The sequence below is a fragment of the Tachyglossus aculeatus genome, chromosome 17 (assembly GCF_015852505.1).
Source record: "Tachyglossus aculeatus isolate mTacAcu1 chromosome 17, mTacAcu1.pri, whole genome shotgun sequence".
NCBI classification, from domain to species: domain Eukaryota; kingdom Metazoa; phylum Chordata; class Mammalia; order Monotremata; family Tachyglossidae; genus Tachyglossus; species Tachyglossus aculeatus.
This window is the reverse complement of record NC_052082.1, coordinates 59,839,664-59,853,567: the sequence shown is the minus strand read 5'-3', so window position 1 is coordinate 59,853,567 and position 13,904 is coordinate 59,839,664. Positions and strand designations below refer to the sequence as shown.

The window sequence follows — 13,904 nt, the reverse complement described above, 5'->3', positions numbered from 1 at the left end:
GCCGTGACCTTGTCCTGCCTCAGCCTAAGTTGAAGTGGGGAGAGTCCAGGGTCCCGGGGCTACCAGACATTCTGACTCCAACTTCTCTTTCGGGAGGCCTGGTCCAGCTCAGCCCCGGGCCCGGGGCCTGAGCGGCCAAACTCCGACCGGACCCGGACTGGACCTTGCCTGGGCCTGACCCAGGCATCAGCCCCAGTGCATTGCTGGAAAGTATGAGCCAGACCACACAGCCACTTCTGGGGAGGAGCCCCCCTCTCAGCTGCCCGGTTGGGACAGAAGCCCCACCTGCCCACTTCCCCTGCTGGCAATGAGCCCTGGCTTTGGGAGGTTGGGGCCAGGCAGACCACACCAGAGGGGACAGAGCTGGGCACACCCCAGGCCACAACCCCAGGCCACAACCCCAGGCCTTCAGGAGCCCAGAGGGAACAGAGTGCAGACCCCTCCTCCATACTGCTGGGCCAGGCTGTCGTCATCGTCATCCGTTCCCGCCGCCCCCCACAAACAACACAACAGAGAACAAGGTCAAAGGCAGCTCCTTCCCACGCTGAACCTCAACCTCTCCCCCACCTCCCCAGGCCCATGCTGGGCTTCAACTTCTCCCCCACCCCCCAGTCCCCAAGTTAGGGAGCTGGGAGAAGGCCCTGGCTAAGTGGCTGCTGTCAACCACGTATAGGTCCCCGGGCTGTGTCAGTTCTTAGTCAACCAATCAATCGTATTTATTGAGCGCTTACTGTGTGCAGAGCACTGCACTAAGCGCTTGGGAAGTACAAGTTGGCAACGTATAGAGACGGTCCCTACCCAACAGTGGGCTCACAGTCTAGTCACCAGGAGTCCACCAGGTCAGGGAAGAGGATGACAGGAGGAAGGTCAGGCCGCAGCCCAGACCCTGCCTATTGACCCCAAGGAGCAGCCAAGGAGGACTGGGGCATGGGTGAGGCAGTCCCGGGCGGGCGGGCAGTGAGTGGCCTCACCCCCATGGGACCATTTACCTCAATAGGCTTCCCAGGAGCCCAGGCCCTTCCCCCCCGCCCCACCCAGGGCTCCGTGAGACAGATCCCAACACAGACAGGAGCCCAACACACACAGTGGAGACTGTCCCTCGCCCTGAGGCCAGAGGGGGTGGGGGGTGAGGGGGTGTTTGTGAGCAGAGAGGGGAAAGATTTGACTTTTTCTAAATGTAAGCGTGGCCCAGCGGAAAGAGCACGGGCTTGGGAGTCAGAGGTCATGGGTTCTAATCCCGGCTCTGCCACATGTCTGCTGTGTGACCTTGGGCAAGTCACTTAACTTCTCTGAGCCTCAGTTACCTCATCTGGAAAATGGGGATTAAGATTGTGAGCCCCACGTGGGAAAACCTGATCACCTTGAATCCGCTCCTGCGCTTAGAACAGTGCTTCGCACATAGTAAGCGCTTAACAAATTCCATCATTATTATTAAAACATGCACAAAATTGCACCCTTTCCGGGAACCCAGCTACCAGCAAACAGGTACTGCTATCAATCAATCAATCAATCAATCAATCAATCGTATTTATTGAGCACTTACTGTGTGTAGAGCACTGCACTAAGCACTTGGGAAGTACAAGTTGGCAACAAATAGAGACGGTCCCTACCCAACAGTGGGCTCAGAGTCTAGAAGAGGGAGACAAAGAACAAAACCAGACATATTAACAAAATAAAATAGAATAGATATGTACAAGTAAAATAGAGTAATAAATATGTACAAACATATACACATATATAAACATATATACATATATGTACTGCTATATGGAAGTAGTGTGGCTTAGTGGAAAGAGCACAGGCTTGGGAGTCGGGACATGAGTTCTAATCCCGGCTCTGCGACTTGTCTGCTGTGTAACCTTGGGCAGGACACTTCACTTCTCTGTGCCTCAGTTATCTCATCTGTAAAATGGGGATTTTTTTATAGCATTTATTAAGTGCTTACTATGTGCAAAGCACTGTTCTACGCACTGGGGGGCTACAAGGTGATCAGGTTGTCCCACGGGGGGCTCACAGTCTTCATCCCCATTTTACAGATGTGGGAACTGAGGCCCAGAGAAGTTAAGTGACTTGCCCAAAGTCACACAGCTGATAGCTGGTGGAGCCAGGATTTGAACCCATGACCTCTGACTCCAAATCCCGGGCTCTTTCCACTGAGCCACGCTGCTTCTCTTAATTAAAACTGTGAGCCCCATGTGGGACAACCCGATTATCCTGTATCTACCCAAGTGCTTAGAACAGTGCTTGGCACATAGTAAGTGCTTAACAAATATGACAATTATGTGGAGAGTGCCCTGTTAGGCACTTACAAAAACACGGGTCCTTCTCTCAAAGAGGTAATGGGGGGAAACTGCCAAAAACACGGTAGTAAGACTGTGGATTCAAAAGGCTGCAACTACAGCATGGGGAAGCAGAATAGCATAATGGATAGAGCACGGGCCTGGCAGTCGGAAGGTCATAGGCTCTAATCCCGGCTCTGCCACTCGTCCACACTTTACTTCTCTGTGCCTCAGGTACCTCATCTGTAAAATGGGGATTGAGACTGTCAACCCCACGTGGGACAGGGACTGCGTCCAACCCAATTTGCTTGTTATCTATCCCAGCTGGAGAAGACACTAAAGTTAGGAAAAGACCAGGGAAAACATGGAAGAGGCAGACCGACAGCTAGATGGATGGAGACCATAACAATGATAATGGGAGGACCGTTAGAAGGATTATAGATTATGGCGGAAAACAGGATGTTCTGGAGAAAATATATCCGCTGAGTCGCGACGAATCGGAAACGAGTCGACGGCACTTAATAATAATAATAACACCCCAGAGCTTAGTACTGTGCCTGGCGCATAATAACTGCTTAACAAGTACCATAATCATTCATTTGGTCATATTTATTGAGCGCTTACTGTGTGCAGAGCCCTGTACTAAGCCCTTGGAAAGTACAATTCAGCAATAGAGACAATCCCCGCCCACAATGGGCTCACAGTCTAGAAGGGGGGAGACAGACATCAAAACAAGCCAACAGGCATCGACAGCACCAATATAAATAGAATTAAAGATCTATACGCATCAAAACCAGCAAACAGGCATTACTGTAAACAAATAGAATTATAGATAGGTAGATATGTACACAAGGGCTGTGGAGGGCGGGGGTAGAGCAAAGGGAGCGAGTCGGGGAGGTGGGGAGAGGAGGGGGAATTGAGGAAAAGAGGGGCTTAATCTGGGAAGGGAAGGCCAGAAAGGAGAAGAGGGATCAGAGGGCAACCAACCGATCGATCGATCGATCGGGGGTAGTTAGTGAGCGCTTCCTGTGTGACGGAGCACGCGCTTGAGAGAGAATGCACTACAAGAGAAGCAGCGTGTCTCAGTGGAAAGAGCCCGGGCTTTGGAGTCAGAGGTCATGGGTTCAAATCCCGACTCTGCCAATTGTCAGCTGTGCGCCTTTGGGCAAGTCACTTCACTTCTCTATATGTTGCCAACTTGTACTTCCCAAGCGCTTAGTACAGTGCTCTGCACACAGTAAGCGCTCAATAAATACGATTGATTGATTCTCTGTGCCTCAGTTCCCTCATCTGTAAAATGGGGATTAAGATTGTGAGCCCCACGTGGGACAACCTAATCACCTTGTATCCCCCCAGCGCTTAGAACAGTGCTTTGCACATAGTAAGCGCTTAGCAAATGCTATCATTATTATTATTACCACAGAGTTGGAAGCGACCCCGTTCTCGGCCGGGCAGGGAAGGAGGCCCAACGGCCTGTGGCCCGCCGCCATTCCCGCCCCCGGCTCCCCCCGGCCGTCCCCGCCCCCCGGCTCTGTCCCCGCCCCCCGGCTCCCCCCGGCTCTCTCCCCGCCCCCCGGCTCCTCTCTCCCCGCGTTGCTCTCACCGAGGCGGGAGCGGGAGCGGAAGGCATGCGGGGGTGCGGGGCGGCGGCGGCGGCGGCGCTGGCGCTGGCGCTGGCGCTGTGGTGTGCCTGGGGGTGGGGGTGCGGGCTGGCCCTGGCGCTGCCCGGGGGGCTGCTGTTCCCGCGGGAGACCCCGACCCGGGAGCTCAAGGAGCTGAACGGCTTGTGGAGCTTCCGACCCGATCTTTCCCCCGCCCGCGACCTCGGCTTCCGCCAGCGCTGGTACCGAACACCGCTGCGGGAGGTGGGTGCGGGGCTCCGGGGGGAGCGGGGAGGGGAGGGGAGGAGAGGGACGTCACGGCCGGGGCGGGATCTGACCCGCAGGAAGGATGCCCGGCGGCGGGGAGGGGAGGGGAGGCCAGGGGAGAACAGAAAGACCCCCCAGGAATGGCCCAGGCATGGCCCAGGCCCGGAGACCTGCCCCGCCCCTCAGTTCCTCTTTCTGGGATCCGGGTGTGTCAGCCCCTCGTGGGGACACTCACGGTTTCCGGAGAAGCGGGAGGCCCGGCCCGGCCTGGCCCGGCCCGGCCCGGCCCGGCCCGGCAGCAGCCGTGGCCATCAGAGGAAAAGGGTCTCAGGCCGGGGTCGCGCCGTGGCCTTCTGACTCACTGCTTCCCGTTCTGGGGCCCCGAGGCCCCCGACCCCGCCGGGCTCAGGGACGGGACAGGATGCCGCCCTCGTCCCCCAAGAGCCTAAGCCACGCACATGAGCCCATAACCCTCTTGGGCGTGAAGCTGCTCTCCTCGAGGAATTCCCCCTCAGCCTCCCGACCCTCTAGGGCCACCCACCCTGCCAAGGCCCCGTTTGACCCCGGCCTCAGCCTCACTGGAGAGAACAGACAGGCCCTTTCCCCTCGCAGGCCCTAATTCTCTTTCTGCTGGTGCCCTGGAACCGGCCCCAGTGCCCAGGCTCACCCCATCCCTCGGGGCCGGGCTAGAGGGATGGGGTGTCTGCAGGGCCCCGCGTCCCACTCAGGCGAGTCAAACTGTGCTGCGCCCCTGGCTGGGGGGGTGACTCGCGGGCCACACTCTTCCCCAGCTCGGCCCGGTGCTGGACATGCCCGTCCCCGCCAGCTTCAATGACATCGGACAGGATCCTCAGCTGCGCAGCTTCATTGGCTGGGTGTGGTACGAGCGGGAGGTGCTGCTGCCGCAGCGCTGGGCCCTGGACCCGGGCACCCGGGTGGTACTGCGGGTTGGCAGCGCTCACTACTATGCCATCGTGGTCAGTGACCAAGAGACCCCTGACCTCTGTGTGTGTGTGTGTGTGTGTGTGTGTGTGTGTGTGTGTGTGTGTGTGTGTGTGTTCGAGCGTGCGTGCATGCGTGCACTCGTGCCTGACTGCAGGGGGTCACTGGGTGCCCTAACGGGTGATGGGATGTGCACTCTAGAGAAGGGGTGGGTGCGTGGCTCATTGGGCAGATGACCGGGGGACTCCCAACTAGGGTGGGACTCCCTGCCCACTTGAGAGCCTGAGACCTTGTGTGGTGAGGTGGGAGTTGTTGCAGGCCCATGGTTGTGTATGCCTAGGCGCCCAATTGCAAGCATATATGTTGGTTATTGTGTGCCCGAGCCTATATGTGACTGCTTGTGTGTTTCTGCATGTGTGTATGTGTGTGTTCCCGTGCCCTCCCCATTCCCATTCCCAGTCCCCACTCACCTGGCCCTTGGCGCTAACCTTCTCCCTTCTGGCCCCGGTGGTTCAGTGGATTGATGGAATCCAGGTAGCTGAGCACGAAGGCGGGCACCTACCCTTCGAAGCCGACATCACCGCCTTGGTGCAGAGCGGAGGCGGGCAGCCCTGCCGGGTGACCATCGCCATCAACAACACCTTGAGCTCACACACGCTGCCCCCCGGCACCATCCAGTACATGAACGACAGCACCCGGTGAGCGCCGTCAGGCCGCCGTGGGGAAGGCTTCGGAGACCCGATCGCCAGGCAGGGCCGGGGCTGCCACTGTCTCCACAGCCTCCGGCTCCAGGATGGCGGGTGGCATCGTGCCAGTGGGCCCCAACCCCCTCCTTACCCCCTGCCAGGGACCTCTGAGGGGCAATGCCCCGCCCCCCTAAACCACATCAGTCCCCAGCCTCCTCACAGGCCCCGCCCGGGCTCCCGAGCACATGTGGTTTAGGGCTGGGTTGCGGGCCGGGGCTGGAACGGTGGGTGCTGAAGCCTCTGCCATGTAAACTGAGCGGGGCCCTCCCCATACACCCAGGTACCCCAAGGGCTACTTTGTCCAGAACACTCTGTTTGACTTCTTCAACTATGCCGGCCTGCACCGGCCGGTGGTCGTCTACACCACCCCCAGCGCCTACATCGACGACATCACCGTCACCACCGACGTGGCCGAGGGAGTGGGTAGGTAGCCGGAGGCGGAGCCCCGACGGGTGCCAGGCTCCGCAGGTCATCCCAGCCATCCCCCAGCACCAGGTGTGGGGGCGAGGGCCCCCGGCCCCACACTGACTCAGCTTGCACCTCGCCCAGGTCTCGTCAACTATCAGGTCTCCATCCGCGGCAGCAAGACCTACAGGCTGAAGCTGGTTCTCCGGGAGGACGGGGGTCGAGTCGTGGCCACGGGGGCCGGCCCCTCGGGCCAGCTGGTCGTGGCTGACCCCCAGCTCTGGTGGCCGTACCTGATGCATGATCGTCCCGCTTACCTCTACTCGCTGGAGGTCTGTGAGTAGCCAGAGTCCCAGGGCCCATGCTGGGCACAAGGACAGAGTACAGAACTGCAATTCAGAACTGTCTCTGCCCCACCCCACCTCCGGGGCCCTTCCCGTCCCCGGAGTCCCAGACCTGGCCAGAGGCTGTGAGCAGCCCAGCCCAGAGGACTCTGGCCTGGGGCTAATGACCTGAGCAGGACTTTGGCCCTCACCCCCATCACTACATGCTTCAGAACTCTGCAAAGGGGAGGTTAGGCCCCATGGCGGGGTGGGTCGGGGGTGTCTCTCCCACCCTCCGCCTGGGGGGCCGGGATGGGTGCCTCCTCGATAGCGAGGCCGGCACCGTGGCCCTGGGCTGCAGGTGACGCTGGAGGCCGGAGCCGTGACCGACATGTACACGCTGCCCGTGGGCATCCGCACCGTGGCGGTCACCCAGAACCAATTCCTCATCAACGGGAAGCCCTTCTACTTCCACGGCGTCAACAAGCACGAGGATGCCGACGTGAGCGCCCTGGGGGCCCGTTGCCTCCGACCTGCGTGGTGCCCAGGGAACTGGCTGGGAGGGGCTGCCAGGGAGGGAGCGGGCAGGCTTGGGACCCTCTCTGCCCATCTCCCGGAGCAGGCCTGAGGCGGCTCTTCCTGCAGGGCCCAAGGGGACGCTACCTCTCCGGTCGGGATCCAACATCTGCAAAACAGATCTGCTCGCTCCCTCTCTCGGGGGTCCGCAGGCCCCGGCCCTTGCTTTTTCCTGCCCATTGACAGCCCTGGAGCTGTGAGCACCCAAGGGTCAGAGGTCAAGTGGTTTGGCCTGCCCCAGGGGTCTGATCAGTGAGCCGTAAGTGGGGAAAGAGCCAGGGGGGCCTCCCCACCACAGTGAATCCAGACGTCTCCCTCCCTGCCCTCGGGCAAGCAGGCCCCCCACCCTGCAAAGAGCAGGCTGGGTTGCGGGGGGGGGGGACCATTTCCTGTGGGACACAGCTCAGTTCCCGGGACGTATCCGGCTCAGCCTCAGGGAGACAGTGTGGCCTAGTGGAAAGAGCAGGCACCTGGGAGACAGAGGACCTGGGTTCTAATTTCGGCTCTGCTACTTGCCTGCCATATTGACCTCAGGCAACTCACTAAACTTCTCTGGGCCTCAGTTCCCTCATCCTGCAAAATGGGGGTTCAGTACCTGTTCTCCCACCTTCCAATGTGAGCCCCATGTGGGACCTGATGATCTTGTATCTACCCCTGTGCTTAGTACAGTGCTTGGACTATAGTGACCGCGTAACACGTGCTGTGACGACTGTTGTCTGCGGGTCACTCGCCCCCAGGTCCGTGGGAAAGGCCTCGACTGGCCGCTGCTCCTGAAGGATTTCAACTTGCTTCGCTGGCTGGGGGCCAACTCCTTCCGTACCAGCCACTACCCGTACGCCGAGGAGGTGATGAACCTCTGTGACCGCTACGGCATCGTGGTCATCGACGAGTGCCCGGCCGTGGGCATCAAGCTGCCGTAAGGCCCACCACCACACCCTCCTCCCCGACTACCGCCTGGCAGAAACACAGCTGGGCCTCCCCACCAAAGGGCCGGCCCCAGGCATGCCCGCTGCGGTAGCACCGGGCCGGGGTGGGGGGTGCCCACTGTGCAATGCCCACCGACAACCCCCCCCCCCCCACCCCAAACCTCACCAGGGAGAATTTCGGAAACAAGTCTCTGCAGCACCACCTGGTAGTCATGGAGGAGCTGGTACGGAGAGACAAGAACCATCCCTCTGTAGTCATGTGGTCCGTGGCTAACGAGCCCAGCTCGGGGCTACCTCCGGCGGCTTTCTACTTCAAGTGAGTCCTGACTAGGAGCCGTGCTGCCCCCGGGCTGGCGAGGGGCCCCTGGGTGATGGGGGGAAGCCCGTGCCCGCGCCCCCGTGTCGCCGGCCACCTGGAGGGATGGGGCAGGGCTTGTGGGCCGCCCAGACAGACCCCAGCCTGACCCCTCCCCGTCTTCTTCGGGACCTCAGCGCCCGAGTCTCACCAGGCTCCCCTCCCTGGAGGACGGGAGGTGGAGCGAGGCAGGGCCAGGTTGCGCCGGAGCCCCGGGGGCAGCAGGGAAGCCCCGGCCCATGCAGCCGCTGGCAGGCCCGTCCACTTGATGCGACCAGGGAAACACCGCTTGGTGGATCAAGCGGCGCATCCCCCCGGGGCTGGGGGCTCAGGCGCTCCCCAAGCCTGCCCTCTGCTCCTTCAGGCTGGTCGCCTGGCTCCAGGCCACCTGCCCCTGGCTCTCCCGGCTCAGGACCCGCAGCCACTGCTTCCAAGCCCGGGGCTCAGGCTGGGGCACCTCCCTGGGAATGGGTTCTGAGATGGTATTGGGGGGCGAGGAGAAGCACCCTCCCCTGGGGGACTCGATTTGAGGCTGAAAGCCTTGGAGAAGTTGGGGGTGGGCAGGAAGGGGCATGCATACACAGAGCCAGGCCTCTTCCTAGTGAAGGGTTCTGTGCCTTCTGCTGTGAACAGGAGTGTGATTGCCCACACCAAAGCCCTGGACCCCACCCGCCCGGTCACCTTTGTCACCAACACGGACTACGCACGCGATTATGGGGTAAGATCCCTGGCAGGGCCCCAGAAACCACCTGCTTCTTTGCACAGTCTTGCCCTGAGCCCCGGGGGGGGTGGATGTCCCGCTTGAGGTTCTAGCTTGAGGTCCCCACACTGCTGGGGACTGCTGGGCTGGAGTGCTGCAATTCACAATCAAACTAAGCCCAGGCCTAGGGTAAGGGGGAATAGGAGGAGAACTGAGGCTGCCATTGCCAGGGTCATGGCTTTGGGCCTGAGGCTGCCCAGGCCACGATCACAGCTCTGGGCCTTTTTTCCCTACCCTAGAGAGGTTAAGAGAGATGGAGAAGGGGGTCCCATCCCCCGTGCTCCCTCAGGGATCACTAAGACGGGAAAAAGGCCGAGTTTTGAGCCCTGGGATCCAGGAAGCAAGGGGCACCTGTGAAATATCAAGTTCCTTTAGCGAGAGACCATGGGCCCAGTGTGGGTGGGGATGGGGATTCCCAGCCTCCCCACTCCAGGCTTGTAAAAGGTGGAAACCGGCCCCCCGGTCCCCTGAGCCCGCGGCCTCCACTCCCCACCCAGCCGCCCATCCCCTGCTTGCGGCCTCGTTCTCAAACTGCTGTCCTGCCCCTTTAAGGAGCAGACAGATTCATCAGTGCCAGCCTGAGTTTAGTCAGGAGCATTCTATCACCAAATCCCCCGCTTTGCCACTTGTCTGCTGTGTGACCTTGGGCAAGTCACCTCATTTCTCTGTCAGCTCCTTCATCTGTAAAACGGGGGTTATGACAGTGAGCCCCATGTGGGTCAGGGACTGTGTCCAACCTGATTTGCTCGTATCTACCCAAGTGCTTAGAACAGTGCCTGGCACATAGTAAGTGCTTAACAAATACCACGGTTATCATTAAAGCACCAGGGTGCAGGGCGGGGCAGTGATGCCCAAGCCACCGTGGCCCAACACCAGCCGCGGGCACTGACCCCTGCCCGGCCCAGGGTCCGGTCGCCATCAGCTCGGCACCAGTTCGGTCGTGTTTTGGGAGGGCCAACAGCAGAAACCCCAGGGCCCACCCGCCACCCAGACCTGCTCCTCCCCCGACCGAACCCAGCCCTGGCCTTGGCGAACTTGGGCCAGAAGGCTCTGGGGATGGGGGGGCCGCCCCGGCTCTTTGCCAGCCCCCCCTTCCTTCTTCCCCCTGTGCTCCAGGCTCCCTACGTGGACGTGATCTGCGTGAACAGCTACTTCTCCTGGTACCACGACTTTGGCCACCTGGAGGTGATTGACCTGCAGCTGGACACCCAGTTTGAGAACTGGTACAAAACCTACCAGAAGCCCATTCTCCAGAGCGAGTATGGGGCCGACGCCATCGCGGGCCTCCACCAGGTGAGGGGCGGCCCGGTCCCGCCTCTGCCTTGCAGCCACGTTTCTGCCCCTGCAACCTGGTCTAGGCCTCACCCCGCACTGCACCTTCCCAAGGCCACACCCCAAACCCCACTGCCCCAGCACCCCATGGCCACGCCTCTTTCCCTGCATCTGCTCCGCAACTCCCACTACCCCACCTTGATCGGGTCTGTGCCTCATCCCCCTCCTTCCATGCTCTATCCCCTGCTGCCCCTTGATCAGGCTCCATCCTCTCCCACCCTGTGTGCGGGTCCATGTCTCTGCCCCCCGCCACCTCACATCCACACCTCACATCTCACCGACCTACAGCCGACTAGAAACCAAGCTTTTAGGAAGGGTCAGGGTTTCGGTCCGTGCGCTCCAGCCGAGGTCTGGATGAATTGCAACAGCCACATTTTCTGCCCCAAACCACATACCTCACCGACCACCTGCAGCCCCCAGGTTCCGGGCAGTGGCCCTAAGCCGCCCCGAGCCAGCAGCGCTGAGCGGGAAGGTGGGCCAAGGAGCCCTCTGGGAAGCCACTGGCACAAAGCTTTGTCCCGGTTCTGGGAGCTCTGGCTCCACTGCCGCAGTCCAACCGCCTCCCCGGCCTTCCTTGGCCGGGGGTTGGGGGTGGTGGTGCCAGGCAGGGTGGGATCCAGACGGTGTCCTAGGCCCCACCTCTTCCCCTTCTTCATCCTCCCCCCTAACCCCACTCCAGGACCCTCCCCTCATGTTCAGCGAAGAGTATCAGACAGCCGTGCTCCAGCGGTATCATCGGGCCCTGGACCGGAAACGCAAGGACTACGTGGTGGGAGAGCTCATCTGGAACTTCGCTGACTTCATGACGGACCAATGTACGGGACCGGTGGCCGGGCTGGTAGATGGGGATGGGCCGGTGGACGGTGCCGGTGACAGGCTGAGGGGCTGATGGCCTGGTGGATGGGGCCAACCAGGGAGCCAAGAGTGAGGGAGCTAAGAGCTGAGCTGGTGGATGGTGCCAGTTGAGGGGCTGAGCTCTGGCCGTGTCTCTCTTACAGACAGCGGGGCCTCTGCCAGACGCAGTTGAGGCGAGGGGGAGGAGGCTCCCCAACTGATTAGGAGGGAGGGCCTTTTGTCAGTGGGGAGGGGGGAATAGGAGGAGCATCTGCTGGGAAGGAGTGGGCGCCTTTGCCATGTATGGGGAGAAAAGGCCTCCGGTGGACACCAGCTAGGGGAGAAAGGGTGGGGACAAGCCCTGGAGGGGAGCATACCAGGCCAGCTGGTTCCAAGGCACAGTGTACAGCGAAGGCTTTTTCCCTGCCCACAAATATCAGAGAAGTGAGCCGGGCCCAGCCTGGCCTTTAGGGTGGAGGTGCCACAAAGGGCCATCCCCTGCAAGCATGGGAAGATGCCAGTATTAGAGTGGGGGGGACCGAGGGCGGGGGGCAGAGGTTACCCTCCCTTTCTGTTTCCTGAAATGGCCCCAACCCCGCCGGGTAAGGACAGCAAACCCCCAAGCCAGTCGCCACCTGGAAAAACCCTTCATGGGCCAGGAGGAGAATCACCGCGCCCGCGCCCCCGCCCCCCCCCCCCACCCCCGACACAAGATAAGTCCATTCCACCCTTGTGCTAGGGTCCACCTCCAGCCCTAGCCTCAGGATCAGGGACCCTGGGGCTCACTGCTGGATTGACCCCGGGTGGGAGGGTCCCAAGCCTCTGGTCCACAAGGGGTCCAAAACGGCAGGTCTGGGCCTGGCCAGCAGAGGATGGGGGGGGGGGGTCACTCAGTGCAGTTTTCCACGCCAGGAGGTGCCCCGGCCTGCTCCGATGGGGAGGCCGGAGGCCACGGGACAGCATTTCCCGGTGTGAGTGCCCAGCACAGCCCAGCTCAGCCAGGTCCACTGGCCCTTTCTCGCACAGTGACCCCAGCCCTGCTTTCTCCCCCCAGCACCGCTGCGTGTCCTGGGCAACAAGAAAGGCATCTTCAGCCGCCAGCGCCAGCCCAAGGCCTCGGCCTTCCTCCTGAGAGACCGATACTGGACACTCGCCAACGAGGTCCGTCCGACCCCCGCCGGCCCGAGGCCGCTCTGTGAGGTCCCGAAGCCCCCCTTCCTCTAACTGGCCCAGGTGGGGACCGGCAGCTGCTGCCTCGGGGCACAGAGAGGCTTGACCTGTGGCCCTGGTGGGAGCGGCCTGCGCCCCTCCTCCCCCCACCCCATCTGTCTGGGAGTCCTTTGTTACAATTTGAGGGTGCTGGCTAGCAGCGTGGACGTGTGTTCGATTCCTGTTTGAGGAACCTGGAATGCCGTCATCACGGAGGCCTTCCTGGAGCCTCAGCAGCACTCTGGACGTTCCGGCGAGCTGTGTGACTGCTCAGAGCAAACCCGAGTCCCAAGCCCGGCCCGGGTCTCTGTGGCAAAACCTGGGGCTGGGGGCCACTTCCTCCCAGCTCGGGGCCGGTCTGTCCGCCCCTGCCCCCGGTCCCGCCACAATAAAGCTGGATATCCGTAACCGAGCTAGCAGCATTCACCCTCTTTGTGCCGCCATCCTGGCACAATACTGGCTCTGCAGGTTTGTGCCTGGCAGGTGGAGAAGGCAGGACGGGTAGAGAAACCAGAGGCCGGTGGGAAACGGTGGGCACCCCGGCACACCATCCACCTACCCCTCTTTGCCCTCATCAGGTCCCTTTGGCTCCTATGACTTCCCCCTCCCTGTGACTGTGTGGATCACTGCCTTGTTGTTGGCCTTCTTCTCTTACGGAGGAGCAGCCCAGCTTGGTGCCAAGAGCCCGGGCCTGGCAGTCAGAAGTCGTGGGTTCTAATCCAGACTCCGCCACTTGTCTGCTGTGTGACCTTGGGCAAGCCACTTAACTTCTCTGGGCCTCAGTTACCTCATCTATAAAATGGAGATTTAAGACCGTGAGTCCCATGTGGGACAACCTGATTACCTTATATCTACCCCAGTACTTTTAGAATAGTGCTTGGCTCACAGTAAGCGCTTAAATACATACCATAATTATTATTATTCCCGGCAACTTCTCCCTTCTCCCCTCCCACCATGTCAGCAGCAAAGCGGTGTGGGGTGGGAGTCCAGCTGTCTCGCTCGGCTCGGGGCGGCAGCGCGGGCATTCCTGACCATGGGATTGGCCGGCGGCCGGCCGGGGGCTTCCTCTGCCCAAGCTCCGGCAGTGAGTGAATCAATCGTATTTATCAAGTGCTTACTGTGTGCGGAACACTGTACTATGAACTTTTTTATGGTATTTGTTAAGTTACCGTGTGCCAGGCACAGTTCTAAGTGCCGGGGTAGATACAAGCTAATCAGGTTGGACACGGTCCATGTTCCCCATGGGGTTCACAGTCTTCACTCCCATTTTACAGATGCGGTAACTGAGGCACAGAAGTTAAGTCATCATCATCAATTGTATTTATTGAGCGCTTACTGTGTGCAGAGCA

The 13,904-nt window shown here is 60.6% G+C and overlaps 1 protein-coding gene across 1 annotated transcript; it reads left to right on the top strand.

Annotated features, from left to right (window-relative positions):
• The first annotated feature begins 3,907 nt into the window (after window positions 1–3,907).
• GUSB (glucuronidase beta) lies at window positions 3,908–12,967 on the top strand. The gene is made up of 12 exons (XM_038758861.1): window positions 3,908–4,144; window positions 4,939–5,124; window positions 5,606–5,787; window positions 6,116–6,258; window positions 6,385–6,572; window positions 6,925–7,065; window positions 7,877–8,055; window positions 8,235–8,381; window positions 9,054–9,138; window positions 10,297–10,473; window positions 11,192–11,327; window positions 12,401–12,967. Exons 1-12 carry the CDS (start codon window positions 3,908–3,910, stop codon window positions 12,568–12,570), a joined length of 1,971 nt encoding a protein of 656 aa, XP_038614789.1. The 3' UTR covers window positions 12,571–12,967.
• Window positions 12,968–13,904: the final 937 nt, after the last annotated feature.

Coding starts and splice junctions, on each gene's coding strand:
- GUSB (XM_038758861.1), top strand. CDS start 3,908: ATGCGGGGGTGCGGGGCGGCGGCGGCGGCGGCGCTGGCGCTGGCGCTG. Junction 4,145..4,938: donor ACCGAACACCGCTGCGGGAG/GTGGGTGCGGGG, acceptor ACTCTTCCCCAG/CTCGGCCCGGTGCTGGACAT. Junction 6,259..6,384: donor CGACGTGGCCGAGGGAGTGG/GTAGGTAGCCGG, acceptor CACCTCGCCCAG/GTCTCGTCAACTATCAGGTC.